General features: G+C 37.2%; 1 protein-coding gene across 1 annotated transcript in view; it reads right to left on the bottom strand.

Moving 5' to 3' along the window:
• Positions 1-1,031: 1,031 nt before the first annotated feature.
• The window catches only part of lamb1a (laminin, beta 1a), a 36,908-nt gene continuing 16,895 nt past the window's right edge, over positions 1,032-21,044 (bottom strand). Inside the window, exons 16-33 of the mRNA XM_079859991.1 lie at positions 19,290-19,410; positions 18,998-19,205; positions 16,564-16,707; positions 15,444-15,675; positions 15,207-15,370; positions 14,268-14,492; positions 12,834-13,051; positions 12,639-12,735; positions 6,902-7,271; positions 6,607-6,791; positions 5,897-6,138; positions 5,313-5,519; positions 4,642-4,786; positions 4,342-4,549; positions 2,863-3,004; positions 2,575-2,751; positions 2,326-2,485; positions 1,032-1,562 (exon numbers count right to left, since the gene is read on the bottom strand). Of these exons, the coding sequence (XP_079716117.1) occupies positions 1,423-1,562; positions 2,326-2,485; positions 2,575-2,751; positions 2,863-3,004; positions 4,342-4,549; positions 4,642-4,786; positions 5,313-5,519; positions 5,897-6,138; positions 6,607-6,791; positions 6,902-7,271; positions 12,639-12,735; positions 12,834-13,051; positions 14,268-14,492; positions 15,207-15,370; positions 15,444-15,675; positions 16,564-16,707; positions 18,998-19,205; positions 19,290-19,410 (3,385 nt within the window). The 3' untranslated portion in view covers positions 1,032-1,422. The remainder of the gene's footprint in view (positions 1,563-2,325; positions 2,486-2,574; positions 2,752-2,862; positions 3,005-4,341; positions 4,550-4,641; positions 4,787-5,312; positions 5,520-5,896; positions 6,139-6,606; positions 6,792-6,901; positions 7,272-12,638; positions 12,736-12,833; positions 13,052-14,267; positions 14,493-15,206; positions 15,371-15,443; positions 15,676-16,563; positions 16,708-18,997; positions 19,206-19,289; positions 19,411-21,044) is intronic.

Consider the following 21,044-nt stretch of genomic DNA (forward strand, 5'->3'; position numbering starts at 1 on the left):
GTACAGGTAAGAGTTGTAATGTACAGTTAAGTGTTGTAATGTACAAGTAAGAGTTGTAGAGAAAATGTCAGTGTTGTAATGTACAGTTAAGTGTTGTAATGTACAAGTAAGAGTTGTAGAGAAAATGTCAGTGTTGTAATGTACAGGTAAGAGTTGTAGAGTACAGGTAGGAGTTGTACAGAACATGTAAGAGTTGCAATGTAGTTGTTTGTACGTTTAAATTTAGAATTGGGTTGATATTTTGTTAATTATCATCAGGCCATAAATAGTATAAATCAAATATGCAGTATTTTTTAAATGTGTCGGCCAGAGGAGGATGGGCCCCCCCTGCTGAGTCTTGGTTTCTTCCAACATTAAATTTTGTAGGGGGATTTTCCTTGCCACCGTCGCCTTTGGCTTGCTCACTGGGGTTATTAAGGCACAATTTAACTAGTGTTGTGAATGAGACTATAAATTGAATGTAGCGATATAAAAGACTGCGTACCATGAAATATTGTCTTGAAAACGTGTCTTTAAATTGTCTCGTGGTCGTCTTTAGTCTCAGTTATTGGTTATTTGAATGCATTGTTCAAAAAAATTAAAAATATAAATAAATAAATACTCGTCTGATGAATCCTTGAATTAAATAAATCAGTTCAGCGCAATGACTTAAGCTCAGTATAGTGAACAATTACTCTGAGCTGGCTCTTTATACTGATACTAAAAATATAGAGAGCTTCCAGTGAGGTCTGATTCACGGGCAAATGGCTCTTATGATCTGGTTATTTTAATGACATAGTTGATTCTCCACATCGCCACAGTACAGGTCCATCTCCGCTCTACGGCCATGACCCAGGTCCACCATACCACTATTACAGAAATAAAACAAGTAGCATAAACCAAGTAAAAAAAAACTGGATTAAGGAGTGATTCTTCCACAATACATAAGTCTCGACTGTTATTTCCATCTTATAAAGTTTAATTAGAATGCCCAGATTGTATTTTATAAACTCAAGGATGTGTTGAGGGGAGTGAAAACAACGACACAATTTCAAACTGTAGTATTAATAAACTTCAGTTTATTCTGATTTCTTTTTCATGGCATTTATAAATTGATCCAGATATCTGTGACAGAAAAGTAGAAAATTTGAGGCATATTTACATTATTTTACTTCTTATTTCAACAACTTTTATCCTAAATCGAAACAATGAGGTCATTGTAATTGCAGTCTCATAGTTATGTTGGGCATATCTTACATTCACTCTTTGGTCTTTTATACATTTTAAAATCCAAATTACATTCTCTTGTGGTCGCAAAAGTGTGTAACACCCTTCCATACAGTGACAAAAGATAAATGTGTGGGTAAAGTTGTAGCTGTAAAAGTTGTAAAACTCACAAAAAAGTTAATATAATTTATTTTCCTAATGCAGCCAGTAGTAGCGTTAAAACAGACAGGTGCTGTAGATGGTAACTTTGTGACTGATCTCCTGAAGCAGTTCTTTCACAGCCTTCTCCAGATCCACCAGCTCATTGGCCTTGTCCTCCAGCAGCTTCTGATTTTCATCGTAGCTCTTCTCTAGATCTGCAAAACAACAGAAGTTTAGCTCTTCCTAATTGAGTACACTAAAATCTAAATTGAAAACAGTTGTATGATGGTTCTTTTTAAACTAGTGATGCACCAAAATTTTGCCAACCATAGATTTTAGATTCTGGTCGAAATTATTTTGATTAATTAGCATGCCGCGTTTTGACCGTGTTCACGTCTGTTTTGTTCACACAATTTCAATAAGCTTTGTGCTTTGTTACTTTTAATATAAAACGGAGTCTGAACTTTTAAATTATGTGGATTTTATCACGAAATTCAAACAATAAATGTCGTTTTGGCATTCTTTTGTATCCGCTCAATTAGTTTCGATGCACTAAATTACATTCATTATATTTTTAATGTTAGTAATGTCTTCATTAGAAGAAACATAATTCTATTATTAAAAGTTGATATAAAAACTGCCTAATATGTGATTTTAAATGTTTATACAACTCTTTTTCTTTTTTTTTGAGTGTTGATTATTAAATGAATGACTAATTATTTGATTATCAAATAAACTTTCGGTTTTCGCCCAAGTGCATCCTGAATTTTGGGTTTCGGCCCAGACTTTTTATTTTTCAGTGCATCACTACTTTAAAGTGATTTCTGGGTTAAAACTTTTTAAACATTGAGGTTTATAGTCGCAGCTCTGTTACCCAGTGAAATGTGTGAAAGCTGATGTTGCAGCTGCGCTTATTTCATGCAGATATGTGTAATATTTGCTTTGCTATTAGCAATTAGAAATGCATTATCGACTTACTTTTCAGAAGCTGAAGTTTCTCGCTGGCCTGTAGCAACAGATTTTTGGCTTCCTGTTGGAGTTTCTCTGCTCTTTTCTTGGCTTCTGTCACTCCTTCAGCCTTCTGTGTGATCAGCTCTTCAACAGTACTGTACTTGTCTTTCAGCTCTGAATCCAGATCCTGCATAAACGGTCAACCACAACATAAGAGGTTACAAACGCAATACAGTTAATACCAAAAAAGACGTAACGTCCATATATTACAGGCACCTTTTTGAGCTGCTCGGCCAGTGCGTTAATGCTATCAGCCTCTTTCTCTGTGCTGTTGGCACTTGTGGAGGTGTTGAGAGCCTTTTCTTTCAGCAGAGCTACATCGCTTTCCAGCTTCAGGAGCCTTCGGGTGGCGTTACTCAGTTTTAGCTCTGAGTCGGATGTCTCTGACTCCACCTTTTGTACAAAAGAGTCATTTAGATTCATTCAAAAGCAGCAAATTGTTCATGTCCAAAACAAGTCTTGAACTCAGTTGTTGAGTGGTGATAAAAACCAGTGTAGACTTACCGAGACCAGCAGGTCTTGTGTTCCCTTGATGTCAGCAGTGGCCTGTTTCAAGGCCTCGGTTACAGAACTCTGAGCGCGTTCAGCCTGCTGCAAGGCCTCCTTCACCATCTCAGCTGTGTCTTTGACATCTGACGCCTCCTTCCTGTGAAAAATAGAGAACAAACAAACGTGTTGTTCAATGAACTAGGCAGTAGGTGGCAATACTGCCACATTCCACAGATATGGTACACATTGATGCATCAGGGGCTCACTAGGGGGCCTCAACAAACACTCAAAGGAGTCGCATGATAACCTAAATGTATTGAAATGAACAAATTGTTATTAATATATCTAAATACAAAAAAAAAATATATATATATATATATATTTTATTTTATTTTTCCCCATTCAATGATTATTGGTTTTATTGAAGAACATACAGAAACTTCTGGAATCAAGTTGAGTCAAATTGATTTATATAGCTCTTTACTGACAATCATGTTGTTAATGATTATAATATCTTAATATCAACATGCTTTATAGTCGCATTTAGCAGATTAGAGATTAGTGATAATATAGTTTACGCTTTGCAAAGATACAATCATTCATGTAGTTGAGATTTGCAATATAGTAGGATATACTGCTTTGCGTCAGTGTGCTGTATGTATGCAGATGAAGTTCGATATAATATTTTCAACTTTATATACAGAGCTGGGCGACAATGTAGTTACATTTTGCGAAAAAATAAAATAAAAAAATGAGCGAATTGAGATTTGCTATATAGTATATATCGCTCTACATTAGTGTACTGTATATATGCAATAAAGCTTAATATAATGTATATCCAATTTTATATAAAGAGCTGGGTGATAATCTAGTTACTTTTTTGCAACGATATAAATAACCAAGCAGTCAAGATACTACATAGCAGAATCTTTTACATGAATATACTGCATGTACGCAGGCAAATGTAGGTTGTTCTATATAAACTAAATATAATTTATCAAACATTTTCCAATGATATAACAATCAAGCAGTTGAGATTTGCTATATAGTACACACTGCTTAGCGTGAGTGTACTGAATGTATTCGAGTAAGGTTGGATATACTATAGTAGTATAAATCGAAATCAAAAAATGAATTTAAAATGGCAATATCCCAGTTTTCTAATGAAAAAATTTAGGAAAGGGGAGAGAGCCTTAAATTATGTTGAACAATGAAGTGCCTTCGAGTCAAAAAAGTTGAGAACCTCTGCTTTAGTGTCCCATTACTTTTTAAAGCACTAAGGCACAAATCCAATTTATTTTGTTATAAGAACTATTAAAATCGACAAAAAATAACCTAGCATGCAAAATGGCAAATATTGATAATCAGGTTGCAAAAATGGCAAACCTCATAGAAAAGTAGTAGAAGAATAAAAGGTTTTTGTGTAGCTGATTTGTGACAGGTGCCTGTTCAAACTGTCTCAATCTGTTCTCAGGAATTGAATATATCTCAGACCTGGCCTTGCGGGCTTGTTCCAGCAAGCTTTCTGCTCTCATGATGTCATTGGCGCTCTGGTTAAGGATGTCCTCCACATCTGTCAAGCTGCCCACGCGCTCCCTGATCTCTGCTGTCAGGTTCTGCAGCTGGGCTGGTGTGGTGGGCATCTGCATCTGCAGAACTTCATTGGCCACAGCCTCGATGCTTTCCAGGTCCGCTCCATCTTCTAAAGAAACAGACACAATAGGAGTTGAAATTCAAGCCACTTTTCACCATCCAAGCAACTTAGCTCAAGGAAACTTGCTAAGTGTGTCTTACGAGTGAGGAAGTCTCGGATCTGTTTGATGAGTTGGCGTAGCTCCTCGTTGCTGCCGTCCACGCGTTTTTTGGTCTCATTGGTCTTCGCCAGCACCTCCTGAGCATTTAACTTTGCTTCGTCGGCTTTCACCTTTGCCTCTGACACCTGAACAAACATATTAAGGACTCTTTACATGGATGTGATTTTTGCATATTTATCCCACCATCTGCAGGACACTACTAGCATGTTAGCCAGGGAAGTGCCAAACAAGAGTAAAATTTGCCATTGTTACTGTGTTACTCGCCAGTTTTCGGAAACTTTTTTTAATTAATTTTGACGTGTGGTGGTGAGAATGTGAAATGGCTTAAGTGCGATCATCAAAATGTTAATAAATCATATAATTATATGGTCTGATGCGCTGCATGTTTCAGAGAAAAGCCCAGCACTGTGTTCATTTTCGTGGTCAGGTTTTTCTTTGTCTTTAGCTGATCACATGCCTGTCTTTAAAGAAAGGATCCTTAAAGAAGAAATCCTTGCAAATCGTACAATTTAATGTCTTCAAAATGGAATTCAGCAGTTGACAAGTGAAAAGATCCGAATAGAGAATGAAAATGCAGAACATCTCTAGAAAATAATTGCAAAATCCTTTATCATATCAATAGCAGATACAGTGTCTGCTGAGAAACCTCACCATTTTGGACAGCTTGTCCACTTCCTCCATGGCGCTGATAATCTCCAGGTCAAAGTCCTTGGCTTTCTGCCAGGCATTTTGGGCCAGCGTGGCGAGGCCATCACATCCCTCTCCTCCACACTTCCTGTTCCCATCCCCGTCCACACAGCTCAGGCCTCCACAGGGAGAGTCGGCACAGTTCTCAGAGCCAGCTGGACTACCACATGTCTGTATCCAAGGAGAGATCACAACGGTAAAACTAGGTTTTAAATGAGCAAAACTCACTGGCATGATGCTAGAGTGTTCTGGGTGGTTACAAATGTGGGTGTTTGTTTATTGGCCCAAGCAAAAAAACAGAAAATTCAATCACTTTTTTAATGTAATTGTACACCTTGGGAAGTATAATACAAAGTTTAAGATTTTGAGTGATCAGGAACAAAAGTCTAAGGATATCTAGGCAATTTTAAAGTGATGTCAAAATAGTTTTTCTTGCACTTGATTAGTTTCTAAAAACTAAACTTTTGCTAATTGAAACTTCAGTGCTGTCAAGTCACTAGATAAGCTCTTGACGTAGACCATGATCATAAATCTGTTGACTGCTTTACCTTCTCGCTAAGCTCAGACAGGTCCAGAGTCTCTAGTTGTCCTGCCAGGTTGTCCAGTTTCGTCGAAAACTCATCCTGCCTTTGACTGAACTCTTCTTTGGTCTGGTTCATCAAGTCCTCCGTTTCTGTCCGCAGGACGGCAGACTGATTGACCAGGTTGTATGGGTCACTGGTGGAGGCATTGGCACGGACCTCTGCATTCTGGGACTGCTCGTAATATCGATTCACGCTGGCTCTGGCCCCTGTAGACCGAAAAAGATGGTGAAATGATGGATTTTCCTGGTCAAGAAAAGCTATTTTGAGGACACTGAAATAGACTGCGCCATTGACCAACTAAAACCTGGACTAAAGTCAATGGAGCAGTATTTATTTTTTTGTCATTTAAAGGGCACATTAGTAATATGCTCCTATAGGCGGGTCCACAACACATGTACAATCTTGGCGCCATGGCGCGAGAGCAACTGACTTTTAAAGGGAATGGGAGATGAAACTCTGATTAGTTTTTTGCACGTTAAGCCCAAAACACACCCATTACTCATTAAGAGAATAGGGACAACCCTTTTAGACCATGCGCCGGGAGCGCCGACCATTTTTCCCGTCGTTAAACTAACAAAAGTGGATTCGGACACGCCGTAAATGCACTTGCGCCATGCGCTTTAGACCATGCGCTTAGATCGTTAAAATATGGCCCCTTAAGTTATGTTACTCACCTCGAACGTCTGAATTCTTCACAAACTCCACCTGTTTCTGCAGGTCTTTCACCGTCTGTTCTAGTTTCTGAGCTTCTTCTTTGAGGGAGTTCAGTTTGGTGTCCGTGCTGTTGTTGTCAGATGAGATCTCGGACAAGGTCTCCTCGGTCAGATTAAGGTTGGTGTTCATTTCAGCCATCAAGGCACTTTAGAGAAAGAGGATTATTCTTATGAGAAGAGTCAAAGATCCCTCATTGTGAACTAATAAGAAGGATCTAAACTTGCTTCCACATCCCTAAGTAAGGATGTAACTTACGTAGCTTGTTCGAGAAGTCCCTGGATCTCCGTTAGAGGCTGAGTGGCCTGATTCTGGGCGAGGATGTTGCGGATGGAGTTGGCGCTGCTTTCAACGTTATCGATGGTGGCCTGGTAGGGTCCAGTAATGCCAGTGGCTTTGATGGTATTGACCTTCTGGACCAGTCTGTGGGTCTGATTGGTGAGGTCGCCTACAATTATGTCCCATTCGGCAAAGCACTGGTGGCAGCGCTCGCACTGTGGGAAGTCGCCCGTGAAGCCTCGAGCGCATGTGTCACATCGGGGACCGGAAACACCCTCCACACACACGCAGTGACCTGTGGCCTTGTTGCACTGCTGCTCCGCGATGCCTCTCGGGTCACAGTCACATGCTGAGAAAATATACGGGAACACAGAGGTTTAAGTACAGTTATTATCATTACTTAAAACTATTGAAAACATTTTTGGTAATTGAAATAAAGCTGAAATACAATAAAAATATTAGCTGAAAGATTTAAACTAAATAAATTCAAAATTTTGCATTGGAAACGAATTGAAATTAGTTTAATTTGAAGCAATATAACTACTAACTGGTTAAATTAAACCTAAATAGTAATATTCAAAAAATAATAAAATAAAATAAAATTCACAAAAGCAAACAACAATTTCTTAAATTTTACGTAAAATGAACACCAAAAATATAAAAATAAAAGCTAATTTATTTATTTAAAAAAAAAAGCTTAAAAATAATTAATTAAAAAATATAATTTAATTAATTTACGAATTAGTATTTTTTTACATGTATAACAAATGTAAATGTGTGTGTTATATATATATATATATATATACACAACATTGGTTAAAAAAATACGAATTCAACAATGATGTGGTGTGCTTTGCATTGGTTAAATAATAAATTAGTAAAAGCTTGGCCAGATTTAAGTAGATTGAGATCGACATCAGAAAAATAAAAATCTGTAAGGCTGAAAGAACTGAAATGTTAAACCTATGCAAGATTTGTAAGACAGCAGCTCATTTACTGGCATTTTCTGTCAACAGCTGCAAACTTTGAGTTCCAGTGACCTTATTAGGCTGGAGTTTAAAGAGTGAGTGATCGAGGTGGGAGTGGAAGCATGAAGGAAAAGACTGTTTGCCCACTTTAGTGCTGCACTGCTAGCGTTGTTTCAGAGTGTTTGGTGAACAAAAGGCAGTAACTGCCCACAATGACAGACGAGACACTTGGCAAACACCACATCAGGAATGACCTAACGTGAGGCCCTTAAACAAACACACTCATCCACAAAACATTCTAGGAGGTGTAACAACCTTGTTAACCTTCATCAAGACCTATTTCACCCAAAAAAAAAATCTCTTTTTAGATTCACAAGAATCTGAAATTCTATTTTTTGTTGTTTTTATTCAATTATCAACATAACCATTTAGCGCTCTTCCAAAACCTAGTTAATAACATTTGCTTTACCAAGTTAATATTTTTTTCAGCTTTTTTCAAATGGTTATATATATATATATATTTTTTTTTTTATAATTTGTTACTCATTGTCATGGATAACAAGATGTTACAGGCCGTAAAAAAAGTGTCTTATATAGCTGAAAATCATTATTTCTTGTTGTCCGAATTAGTCGGTGTATTTTTTCTTTTTACTTTTGGTAATATTTCAATTACTGTATTTATAAAAACCCTAAATAGACATTTTCCTAATTCTAAAATGTTCCTAACACATTCATTTGTTTAAAAATAACTTTTAATCTTATAAAAATGTGTCCATAAATCTTGCGTCAATTCTGGCACCATACTTTGCCTTTAAATTGGTGTTGTACAGCTTTGTAATGCCAATCTGGCATTAGAGGCCAAGAAAATGATGCTACCTAGATAAGTTGGTAGCTCATTAGGAGTTGGAACAGAGCCCGTGTCTTTCTGAGTAGATAAGTAACCAGGAATTCAGGACAATACATGTGACACATACAATACGTGAATGGGGACCCTGTCTGGGACGGTTCATTTACTTAAAACGCATTCCAGTGTGTAGTGATTACACACACATTCCACGGGAAAAGACTCCTTCACCTAAGGACACTAATGCATACAAGGTACTAGAGATAGGGAATTATCTCGGAGGTTAATCCCTGCTATTATCCAGGGGGCCTCAGGCGGCACCAGGGGTGTTTCTTGTTGGGACAATACCGTGAATGTGACCCCTGGAGACGGCGACTGGCATAGGAGTTTTTGTGATGGTGATTTTCTAGCAATTTACACTCTTACAACAGACAAAAACACTAGGACATGCTTTTACTGTCTAGGAACACATCTGCATTTTATTGTTTAAAACCTGGCTTGAGATTTAAATGAACCTTTTTAAAGTAGGCCTAAAATAAACACGCTTCTTGAAGATTGAATGCAATGCGTTTGTGTACTCAGCAATCGTTTACTTTACACAGACGTACATGGCTAAGGCATGGGGATGTAAATCTTTAACATCTCACACGCCAGTCGAGAAGAGGAACCACAGTCTCCCAGCCTAGACCACCCTATTAACAAAGTCCGTTTTACTGCTGTTAAACATTCATGACGGTGTTAACAAGCTCTCGGAAATTATGCCTTTAAAAACGTACCAACTTCTGGGTTAGTGATGTATTTGCCAGATTAGTGTAAACAGTAACCAACCATGAAGCCAGGTCCTGCTGCATGAGCAATATCCTTTTTCTGTCAATAAATTCAATCTCAAACCAACTAAAGACCTGCAATTCTAATCTAACTGTCAGTAGGTTTTTATTCACAGATATAGTTTTACATGGCTGTCCGATGCAGGAAGGTATGTATCCCTTTCCATCTGTTTTTCATTGCCATCGCGATAAGGTTATTGTAAAAATGCATGGGAGGAAAGCTATCCAGCTAAAAAAAATCTATGCTTTGCTTTCACTCTCCTTTAATCCCTTCCTATTCTAGCTTATGAAGAAAAGTCTGAAACTTTGTATTTTTAGCACTTCTTGTGTTTTTTTGCCTCTTCACAATGAATCGCTTGCTGTATTCCACCTTTGAAAGTCGCTTTGATTAAAAGCGTCTGCAAAATGAATAATTGTAAATGTATCATTCCTTTCACAAGGGCTTTTAGAGTTTAAGTGGCATTCAAGGAAAATGTTCCCAAAATTGTTTTACTTAGGGATGCACCAATAGGAAAATTTGGCCGATACGATAACCAATAATTCTTTATATTTGAAAGCCGATAACTGATATATTGGCCGATAAATCTAAATCCAAATTTTATATAACTTTTGACAGCCTGATTACAAAAAGTCTCACCAATAAAAGCCATGTCCCAAGCACACAATTATAATTTTATGTAGCCTATAGGACAGACTTGCACATGTCGCACTTAACTGTATTTTCCTTTTTTTAAGTGATTCAAATCATATTTCAAGAAATTCAAAACCATCATGAATCGCGAGTTTATGTGTGTTTTATATATATTCATTTATTTATTTATATATACCCACATTTCACCTTTAAAAGCTATACTAAACCACTAGTCTGAACTTAAAAACTCTAAAACTGAAGTGCCATAACCGATCAGAATTCTTGATTGAAGAGCAAACCAGACACAAAATGTACAAGATAAACTACAACCTACAAAATCTCTAAACAAATCACATGTGGTTGGACAAAGCTCAAAGCTTGGGATTTCACAAGATTATCAAACTAGTATTTAAGAGGAAACCACATAAAGCACAGCTCAAACTGAACAGACGCTCAGTCCTGTGTTGGGAAAGGGAAGAGCATGTTGAGGGCGAGTCAACAGAAGGGTTATAGAGGGGTAACTGGATCTTAGAGGAACACAGGGGGCTTCCTGCTCCATCCGGACTCTTTAAACAAACGGAGGAGTGTGGGGGTGGAAAAAATCTTGGTTAGCAAAGCGCCTTTTCTGCTAAAAGAGAGTCCAAAACCTGCTCCGCTGAAGGCCAAATGGACAAAATGGGTAAATAAAGTAATAGTTTTAGCAAAAAATAAATAAATCTGCATTTAATTTCCTTTGTGTCATTCCAAAAACGTAGCATAAAACTGTTTATATGGCTTGTGTGGATTTCTGTGAAACAGACCAAATTGTTATTCACTGAAAATCTCTTTCGACTACTTATTGGAAATGCTGATGGTGTCATTTTACATACACCATCCTTGATTATGAGCTGTTAAATGAGCGGAGATTAGAAGTTCTAATGAAAAGCTTCACAACCATCTTGAAGGAGATCAGTAGATAGTGGACGCTCAGTCAGAATCTTACCCCGTCAAAAGCACTTTCCATTAAAGCACCAGAAAAGTTCAAATAGATTTTCAAAGATATGTTCTGCACAGCCACAAACGCAGTCAGAGAGAGGACAAAAACTCTTTTCTGTGAAGGAACTCTGCCTCAGACACCCATAAGGGGAAAGCCCACGAATACAAAGGTGCATTGTGGGAGTAGAGAGGATATTGCGAGGCTTCGACAGATCCCCCCACGAGCTTGTCATGGTCACGCACATCTGGGGCGAATCAGAGTGGGACGAGGGCTTTTCCATTCTGCTACACATTCCTACAAAACTGGGTTGCCTACAGTTTTTATGGTTTAGAGTTTTGGCAGAGCTCACCATTGGCGTGTTTCCATTGTCAGCAAAATGTGTTTAGTTGTGTTCTTTGGGTTTGTTTAATGTTCAGCACAGCAGTGATAATTCAAATTTAAGGTTTACTTTCTATTAAACTAAATTTATTTAATCATTCTGAAGATAAAAATACAGACTACTGTCATAACCGAGACAACATGGGTGGGGGGGAATATATTAATTACAATATAAACTTAAATAATATACAGTATATTTTTAATCATTCAAAACTTTGAGGTCGAATTGGGGTAAGATTTCTTATCGTTTTTGAAAGAAGTCTCTTATGTTCACCGAGGCTGCATTTATTCGATCAAAAATCTTATAAAATATTATTACATTTTAAAATAGTTTTTCTATTTTAATATTTTTTTAATAAAGCTGAATTTTCAGCATCATTACTCCAGGCTTCAGTGTCACATGATCCTTCAATAATCATTCTAATATGCTTATTTAATGCTCAAGAAACATTTATTATTATCATCAGCAATATTGAAAACACTTATGTTATTTTTAATATTTAGTACGCTTAATATGTTTGTAGAAACCGTTTTTTCAGGATTCGTTGATGAACAGAACGTTTTAAATAGCAGAATTTATTTGAAATAGAAATCTTTAGAAACATTGTAAATGTATTTGTCACTTTTGGTCAATTGAATGCATCCTTGCTGAATAAAAGTATGAAATTCTTCCAAAAGTCTTATGAACCCAAACTTTTGAGATGATAGTGGAAATAATATACTAAAAATTAAAACAAATAATGATATAAATAATATTAAAACCAATAATACACAGAGGAGCATTATAAATGTTCTTACTGTCACTTTTGATTAATTAAAATTAAAAATCTTAGACCCTAAACTTTTGAAATAGTTTATAATATAATATAAGTTAAATAATAATATAAATCATTTTTAAATCATTCATATAATAGCCTAATTGTATAAATATTTTCAAAATAAAATTAACAAAATAACGCCCCATAATATATTATTTCCTGGAGAAATACGTCCCATTATTAAAGTTAAATGCACTGCAAATATTATAAAAGTTTACCATAATTCACTGGGTAATTTAATGCACTAATATTTTTCATTATTTTCTGAACTCACCGTGGCATCTGACCTCAGGGTTCCCCCAGAACAGTTCTCTACACTCTTGGCAGGTTCTGCCACCAAACCCAGGTTTACAAGAGCACTGGCCCATTATCTAAAGCACAGAGGATAAAAAAAACACAAATGAATCCAACTGAAAATGTGTACTTTGTTACTATCCCAAACATGCGATGGCTGTGAATGTGGTCTAACCTCATTGCAGGAGGAGCCGAAGGAATGGTTGAGGTCGCAGTCGCAGGTCTCGCAGCCTTTCCCGCTGGCCATGTTCCAAGTGTCCGGGGCGCACTGATCGCAGTGCTGGCCCACCACGTTGGGAAGACACTGGCACTGTCCGCTGTTTAAGTCACAGTTGCAGTCCCCCTGAGAAGGGCACGTCTCCTTAGCAGTGCCCATATTATTACAAACACACTCTGAGAAAGAAGAGGACAACATTTTTGAAAACTCAGGGGCCAAGAATCAAATCCATACTTACACAAGATGCACAATTTTAAATGACCTTTTAATTGTTTTTTTATATACTAGTAAAAAAGCCTTTAACTCTTTCCCCGCCACTGATGTAATTTTCCAGCATACGGTAGGGGGCGCTATTAAACATCTTCTGAAAGAGTACAGAATCTGCGGATCAAAACGAAGACGAAGAAGAAGCAGAAACAAGCGATAGATCCAAAGACACTTGAAGGCAAGCCTGCAACCTTAGCAGAAAAAAGCGTAACACAGCGTTAGCAGGCTAAGGGAAGGAGACGTCGATGGAGGAGAGGCCTATCGACTAATCTTCAACATGTTTGCTCTTAAACATTAGTTTTGGATTGATCTACTTATAGAGTTTACACCAGAATAAAATGTTGTTTTATAAGAGAAGTCACAGACATTTGCACGACAGGTATTATTGGTATCCACAAACAGTGATTGACTGTCGCACAACTTCAATGACGTCAAGGCTGTAATGTGATTGGTTATCCAGGCACACATGATCCAAGTTGGTCGTTATGCTTTCTCCAATGGTAGAGCCACGTATCTCCCAATAATTAGACCATCTCTGATAGAAGATTGCTTACGCACATGTAAAATAACACGATCATCAAATATTAAACGGAATATAAATCAAAACTGCCTAACGTTACAGAATGAAATGTCGACCCAGGAAGGGTTAACGACTGTGAAGCTTTGTAGGTGTTGATGGTCTTTGACAAAAACACGATTTTCTCAGCTTTTTGTTTAAAATGTTTTTGTTTTTATTAGACATAAAGCTTTCAGCATAAAACAAGATGAAAAAAAAAACTGTATGTTCAGATATTCATACAACTAAATATTCTGGGGGCCATAAAACTTTTGTGAAAATGCTGACACTGACTGGCAACTTAAAAAAAAAAAAAAAAAAAAAAGGCTGGCGAGGAAAGAGTTAAACTAGATTTCAAAAACTAAACATTTTCAATTAGTATACATTATCATGTTTTAAATAAAAATATGCATTAATCAGGAATTGCATTGGCAATAATAATTGGTATCACCCAAAATATCTATATCACTGCATAACTCAATTTTAAATGCCAAAAATATGTAATCAAATGTTTGGATCATATTTTTTGGAAATGTTCAGTATTGAAACTGACTTCTTCAAAAACTTACTTCTGCAACTCTGGGTCAGTGCATTGCCGTAATAACCAAGCTTGCAACGGTTGCAGTCCTCGCCCTCCGTGTGGTACAGGCATTTGAGACAGGTGCCCGTGCGGGCGTCACAGGACCCCGGGTCCTGCATGTCAATGTTGTTATTGCACTGACAGGAGCGGCATTCTCCGCCCACCTCGTGAGGGTTTCCGTAATAACCAGGGGCGCATTCTTCACACCTGGCACCTATGGGCGACAGGAGATGTGTTAAATTACAGCTTTCACTACAAAAAAATTACATCTTGCAAGATAAAAAAAAACCACATATTTCAAGACAAAAAATATATATATATTCTTCCACATACACTACGTTACAAAAGGTTGGAATCTTTTTTTTTTTTTAAATCAAAGGAAATCTCATGCAAATCAAGTCTGCATTTATTTGACCAGAAATACAGTAAAAAGAATATTATTGTAAAATATTATTACAATTTAAAATAACTGTTTTCTATTTGCATATATTTTAAAATGTAATAACATTTAAGCCTTTTACTTAAGTAATGATGCTGAAAATACAACTTTGATCACAGGAATAAATTACATTTTAAAATAACTGTTTTCTATTTGCATATATTTTAAAATGTAATTTATTCCTGTGATCAAAGCTGTATTTTCAGCATCATTACTCCAGTCTTCAGTGTCACATGATCCTTCAGAAATCATTCTAATATGATGATTTGTTGCTCAAGAAACATTTCATATTATCATCAGTTATTTTAAATGGTAATAATATTTCACAATGTTACAGTTTAACTGTATTCTTGATTAAATAAATGCAGCCTGAGAGAGCAGAAGAGACTTGGAAGAAAATCTGGAAGATTCTAAACTTATATGACAAGTTCTAACGTGTGTCATGATGACAGATGCTGTTATAAATCAAGTAAGATGTGTGGTGTTTACCTTTATGTCCCTGGTTGCAGACACAGAACACCTGGTTGGAATCGAGACTCTTATAACAAGCGCCGGAGAACTGTCGGCCGCTGCCGGGACCGTCGGGACACATGCAGGGGCGGCAGTGGTCTCCAGAGCCCAGGACAGGGTCACCATAGTAGCCGTTCAAACACCTGCGAAAGTGATTTGATGAGTAAAAGCCTTTATTTCAGCCTATAATGTTGAACAAAGAAAACAGTAACTGACCTCTCGCAGTTGTGGCCAGTGGTGTGGTCCCTGCAGGACAGACACTGTCCGGTGTGCGGGTCACACTGCTCAGCGTGGCCGTTGCAAGTGCAGGGGCGACAGTTAGGGAAACCCCAGTGTCCCGGCAGACAGCGCTCACACTGCCGCCCATACGCTCCGGGAATACATTCACACTGACCCGTGGCCTCGTGGCAGAAAGAGTGGACAGACCCTTCAGGACTGCAATCACATGCTAAATAACAAGAGAACAGAATTACACTTGTGAAAGACATTTTAGGAATCGTCTATACATGGTGCAATTTATATTATAGACTAGTGTTTTCACGATACTGGATTTTGATACGATACCTTGGGGAAAACTGCCATATATACCACCATACAGATAATTTGTTATTATAATCATAATTATTTGATAATTTGGGTAATTTTGTTGTTATAGCTTACACACAGCACAGGGAAGCTTTATGTGAATCATTGAAATACATTTACAAAAAAAAAAAGACAAGTAAACAGTCAGTAATAAAATAAGAACAAATAAACAAATTGCAAATGTAAAATAACACTGGATAGTTTTCGTTGTAAAAATTAAAAACAGGTTACAATTAAAGTTACAAAAGTTATTCAGTCAAGAGCAGCGAGTGTTTTTTGCAGCAGGTTTATTAGGCTGCTGTCACTTTAAGAGTTTATGCACCGATCCAATATACTGTTACACAGCATGCGTTTTCTATTTACATTCCAAAACTGACTGCATTTACCTGAAAACTCTGCAAGACTGGCATTTTGACATCATTTTGAATGTATTTGACCGTTTAAGCGCAATAAGCCACAAAAAATAAGTAAATTTGGTACTCGCGAGCTGTTTGAGAGACGGCTTTATGAGAGCGCCACTTATATATAGATCAGTGGTGCGTGTGCTTATGCTGTGAGCGCGAAACCTGTGGGAATTACTAAAATTATGCTTAATACAAGCAATATTCAAGCCGGAGCGAATGAGACGAATGAGGAAAATAGGAACGCAAAAAATATATTTGTTGCAGTTTCCATTCACCACTGTAGTGGTTTACCCAACCATGACAAACCCCATAAATGTGAAAAGAGTCCACTGGCAAGTTGTACTTACGCCTGCAGCCTTGCGGCCCAAAAAGGAAGGTAGACGGGGCGCACTTGTCGCAGTTCCTGCCAACCACGTTGGGGCGACACTGGCACTGCCCACCGCTGGGGTCACAAACAGTGCTGAGAGAGCCCTGCGGGTCACACTGGCAGGCTGAGAGAAGAGAAACATATTCAATATTAGCAATATTGACAGAATTGAATTTATCTGTTGAGCATTTTCTTTCTAATTAATTTTCTTTTTCACTGAGTTATCCATATTTTCTTTGCATTTTTCAGATCGACCAATCATTATTTTCTGATATTTAAGCATTTTTTCTTAATTGGATATTAGTTTTGTTATCTATTCTCTCTGGTGGATATTCACCAAAGTTAAAGGTGAACATGGGTTTACAAAGTAGAACATGTTCAGGCATCAACATCCTTGGATCCAGGAACAACATTCCAATCAACCAATCAAATATGAGGGATAGGTTTACAGTTGATGTCAAGTAAAGGCTTACAACCAGGGGTAGGTGCTTCTACATCAGTGTTATTCACCTATCATTTCCCTCTGATTTTAGGGATAAGTTATGGGTAGGGGTAGGTTTAGGGGTAGGGATAGGGATAGGGTTAGGACTACATTTTCAGACAGGAATGTTGTTCCAGGATCAACAAAATATGTTGATCCAGGAACATGTCTTACTTGGCAAAATCATGGCGACCGAAGTTAAACTCGACACCTCAGCGGCTCTGAGTTAAAATAGCCTGCATAAAAATGCTTGTTTAGTGACTTGGCATGTCATGACACCATGAAAGACTTAAAAAATCCAGGGGACTTTTTGAGAAGTCACTGGTGCTGGCCAAAAGAGTCTGTAAGAAATTTTTTCTAGTTCTTTAAACCAAGCTTCAGTACTAGAGGATTGCTATAGCAGTAATAATGAGACACTGAGGAGAAAAGTAGCAAAACCACAAATGTAACCACTTTTTCATATTAGCGTGACAGTAGTTTTGCTTAAAAAATAGTGTAGCTTTTCTAGTAACAAGCTGCACTTGTAGTGCCAGAAGATGCAAAGTCCATGGCTTTTATGCCAAGTGGAGCAAATTGAGACACAAACGCCTTCTAGAATGTCAGACGATACAAAAAAAAAAAAAAATCTCAGTTTTATGATCTTTTGATGATATGCAATATATCTCTAGATTTATGTATTTGCTCTAAAATGGCTTTATTTTTTCAGAAAAACCAACATTACTGAAAAAAATTATTTTTGCCAGGTAGATTACATGTTTGGAACAAAAACTAAAACACAATTAAACATCTAGGTTTAAAAATAAATTAGTTTTCATTTTCATTTTTTTTTTTTTTTTATTAAAAAATAAAAAATCTGAATTAATTGATCTCACCAACTGTAACATCATTTTTCCTGCTAAATAAATAAATTGGATACAATATTAAAACAATTTGTCTATTCAAGTTTAATGTAGTCGCCATACTTGATACTGTTTATTCAAAAACTAACATTAATTTGCCATTCTGTGTAATATACTGCTCTGGTTAAATGATATCAGATTTATCATCAGATCGGTTATATATTTAAAAAGACTGTCTCTTTAAATAGCTTCAATGTATCCATTTATTAAAGTGTAGCCTTGAACTGTAGCTTACTTTTCCTAGAAAGGAGTCTGACTGTAGTTTTTACATTAAGTATCGCATGAAGCTTGACAAGTTACAGTTTCAAAGCATCTTAAAGTATGACAAACACATCTTTCTAGTAGTACTGTGTTTTGATTTTGTCATGTGGAGGTGAACGTTTTCACACCGATATTTATAGTCAGCAAAGCTTTTGTTCTGATTTATGCCTCTAGCCATGTCTTTTGCTTTTCTTCTAGCCCTGACAGTCGATGAAATTGTAAAGTCTCAGACAGGAAGCATGCAAGGCAGTATAATTACGGCTGAGGCCCCGTTACAAGCTCTGACATGAGGCAGGAAAGCACCTCTGCTGATGGAGGAAAATGAAAGCTGAATGAATGATGACAGAATGAAGACTGGCACGTCTATCATAAAGGGAGAAGGGGATGCTTATGTGGTTAGAGAATGGAGCCAATCTCATGCGATGATGACAGAGTGAGCATCTGTACGTGTGTGCACTTTAAACAACAGAGCAAGTCGAAATGCCACATTTGATTGCACAGTGTAAAAATTATAATAAATAAGTTATGACAACAACATTTGTTTTTACATTTACAAAATAGAACTTTGAACTTTTTTTAAAAGTTATACAAGATTCAACTCATTTCAAGTCAGTTTTATGTAATTTAAGTTGAAATTACTTACATTTTTAAGTACAATCAACTTATATGTTCAAGGCAGCAACTTTTTTAGTGTAGAACTAGATTTTTTTTATTTTCTGAGGGAAATTCTTAGCAAACATAACTAATAATTTGAATTTGTGTAGATTGTGTACCTTTAACTCCCTGGTGCAGAAGAGCCGACACACTGAAGATGTAATTTCTGCAGATGTCGGTCATGGGGGTTTTCACCACAGCTTGGCTGTTCTCCAAACAGCGGTAACGCTGGAAGGTTTCCCAGGCGCTGTTGGTCACCAAATCCCCAGCCTCTGATCCAGAGCCAGAGAAAATATCCAGGTTTTTGCAGTGTGGCATGAGGACGATCTGAGGGCAAGGATCGAAATCGAACGATCAGCATTTGAGGATTCCAATGCAATTGAGCCTGTCTGTTTTGAGGGTAAAGCTTACCGAGTCGATGAGCGTGTATGGCGACTGCATATCGCTGAGAGCCGAGTATAGAGACAGACTCAAGCGCACGGTGTAGTTCAAGCCCTCTTCAAAACACACAGGCCTGGGCAGCACCACATACCTGATGGGTAAAACCAAGAGAATTCAACACTCAATGACATTGGCTTCCAAAACCTAGTGAGCTGCCTTCTATACACAGTTAACATTGTTCAGCATATTATCATGGTCAAAAGCAAGTAATTTCAATAGGAGATTTCCCCATGCAGATTTCGCAGAAGTTGGTCACGTGAATGTGCTGCATTGACCAACAGAATGGTGCACTGAAAAAAATGATTCGTTGAATTTAATTTAAAAAATTATCGTAAGTGGTTGCACACAATTGATTTTAGCTACATTTAAAGGGATACTCCACTGTTTTTTCATATTAAACTATGTTATTCCCTTAACTAAGACGAGTTGATACATACCTCTCTCATCTCAGTGCGTGCACTTAATCGCTCTGGCGCGCGGTGACACTTTGATGGCACTTAGCTTAGCCCAGTATATTCAATGGTATCTAACAGCAATGAATTTAGAAGTGACCAAACACATCAACGTTTTCCCTATTTAAAAACAGTTACACGAGTAGTTATACGACCAAGTATGGTGACACAAAATAAAACGTGGCGCTTTTCTAAGCGGGTTAAAAAGGATAACTATAATGTATGGCGGAATAGCACTTTTGGGGAGTACTTTCACTTCTGTCAATAGAAAAAACTTGACTTTTTACTTCGCCGAGTGGGAGGAAGAGGATCAGGCGTGACTTTTTACTGCGCCGAGTCGAAGTACTCCGAAAAGTGCTATTCCGCCATACATTATAGTTATCCATTTTAACCCGCTTAGAAAAGCGCCACGTTTTATTTTGTGTCACCATACTTGGTCGTATAACTACTCGTGTAACTGTTTTTAAATAGGGAAAACGTTGATGTGTTTGGTCACTTCTAAATTCATTGCTGTTAGATACCATTGAATATACTGGGCTAAGCTAAGTGCTATCAAAGTGTCACCGCGTGCCAGAGCGATTAAGTGCACGCACTGAGATGAGAGAGGTATGTATCAACTCGTCTTAGTTAAGGGAACAACATAGTTTAATATGAAAAAACGGTGGAGTATCCCTTTAAACAAAAGCATTAAGTTGAACTTAATCAATTTTAGTTCAGCTTAATGCATTTGTTTAAATGTAGCTAAAATCAATTGTGTGCAACCACTTACGATACATTTTTTTATTAAATTCAACGAATAATTTTTTTCAGTGTGCTTGGTTTGAAAGTGACTTCTGTGTGAGCTGCACTACATACACTACACTTGACAACAGACAAAAAAAACTTTTTTTTGCTTAAATGTCGCCAATGAGATTGCACCTTCAAGCAGCACCCTAACTGAAGTGACACCTCATAATGACTGATTTGGGATGTTCTACATAGGCAAGGAACTCTGTGTTACACAAACAGACTCAGCTCACAATTGATTTCAAGGGAGTTTTACATTAGCATGTTGCTAAGCTAACAGCATGATACTTAAATAAGCATAAAAAAGTATAGCATATAAATCTTGAGTTTTAATTAGATGTAACTATTTTTTGTTCTATGTATTATTAGGTTTTGTATTAAATAAATATATCTATAATCAACATTTCTATGGATTTGTGGCAATGCATTCTGGGATTGCATTCTATGTAAAGGATACTTGCGTCACATTTATGTTCAGTTTAGCTCA

Source organism: Squalius cephalus, assembly GCF_949319135.1.
Source record: "Squalius cephalus genome assembly, chromosome: 23".
In the NCBI taxonomy this organism is placed as follows: Eukaryota; Metazoa; Chordata; class Actinopteri; order Cypriniformes; family Leuciscidae; genus Squalius; species Squalius cephalus.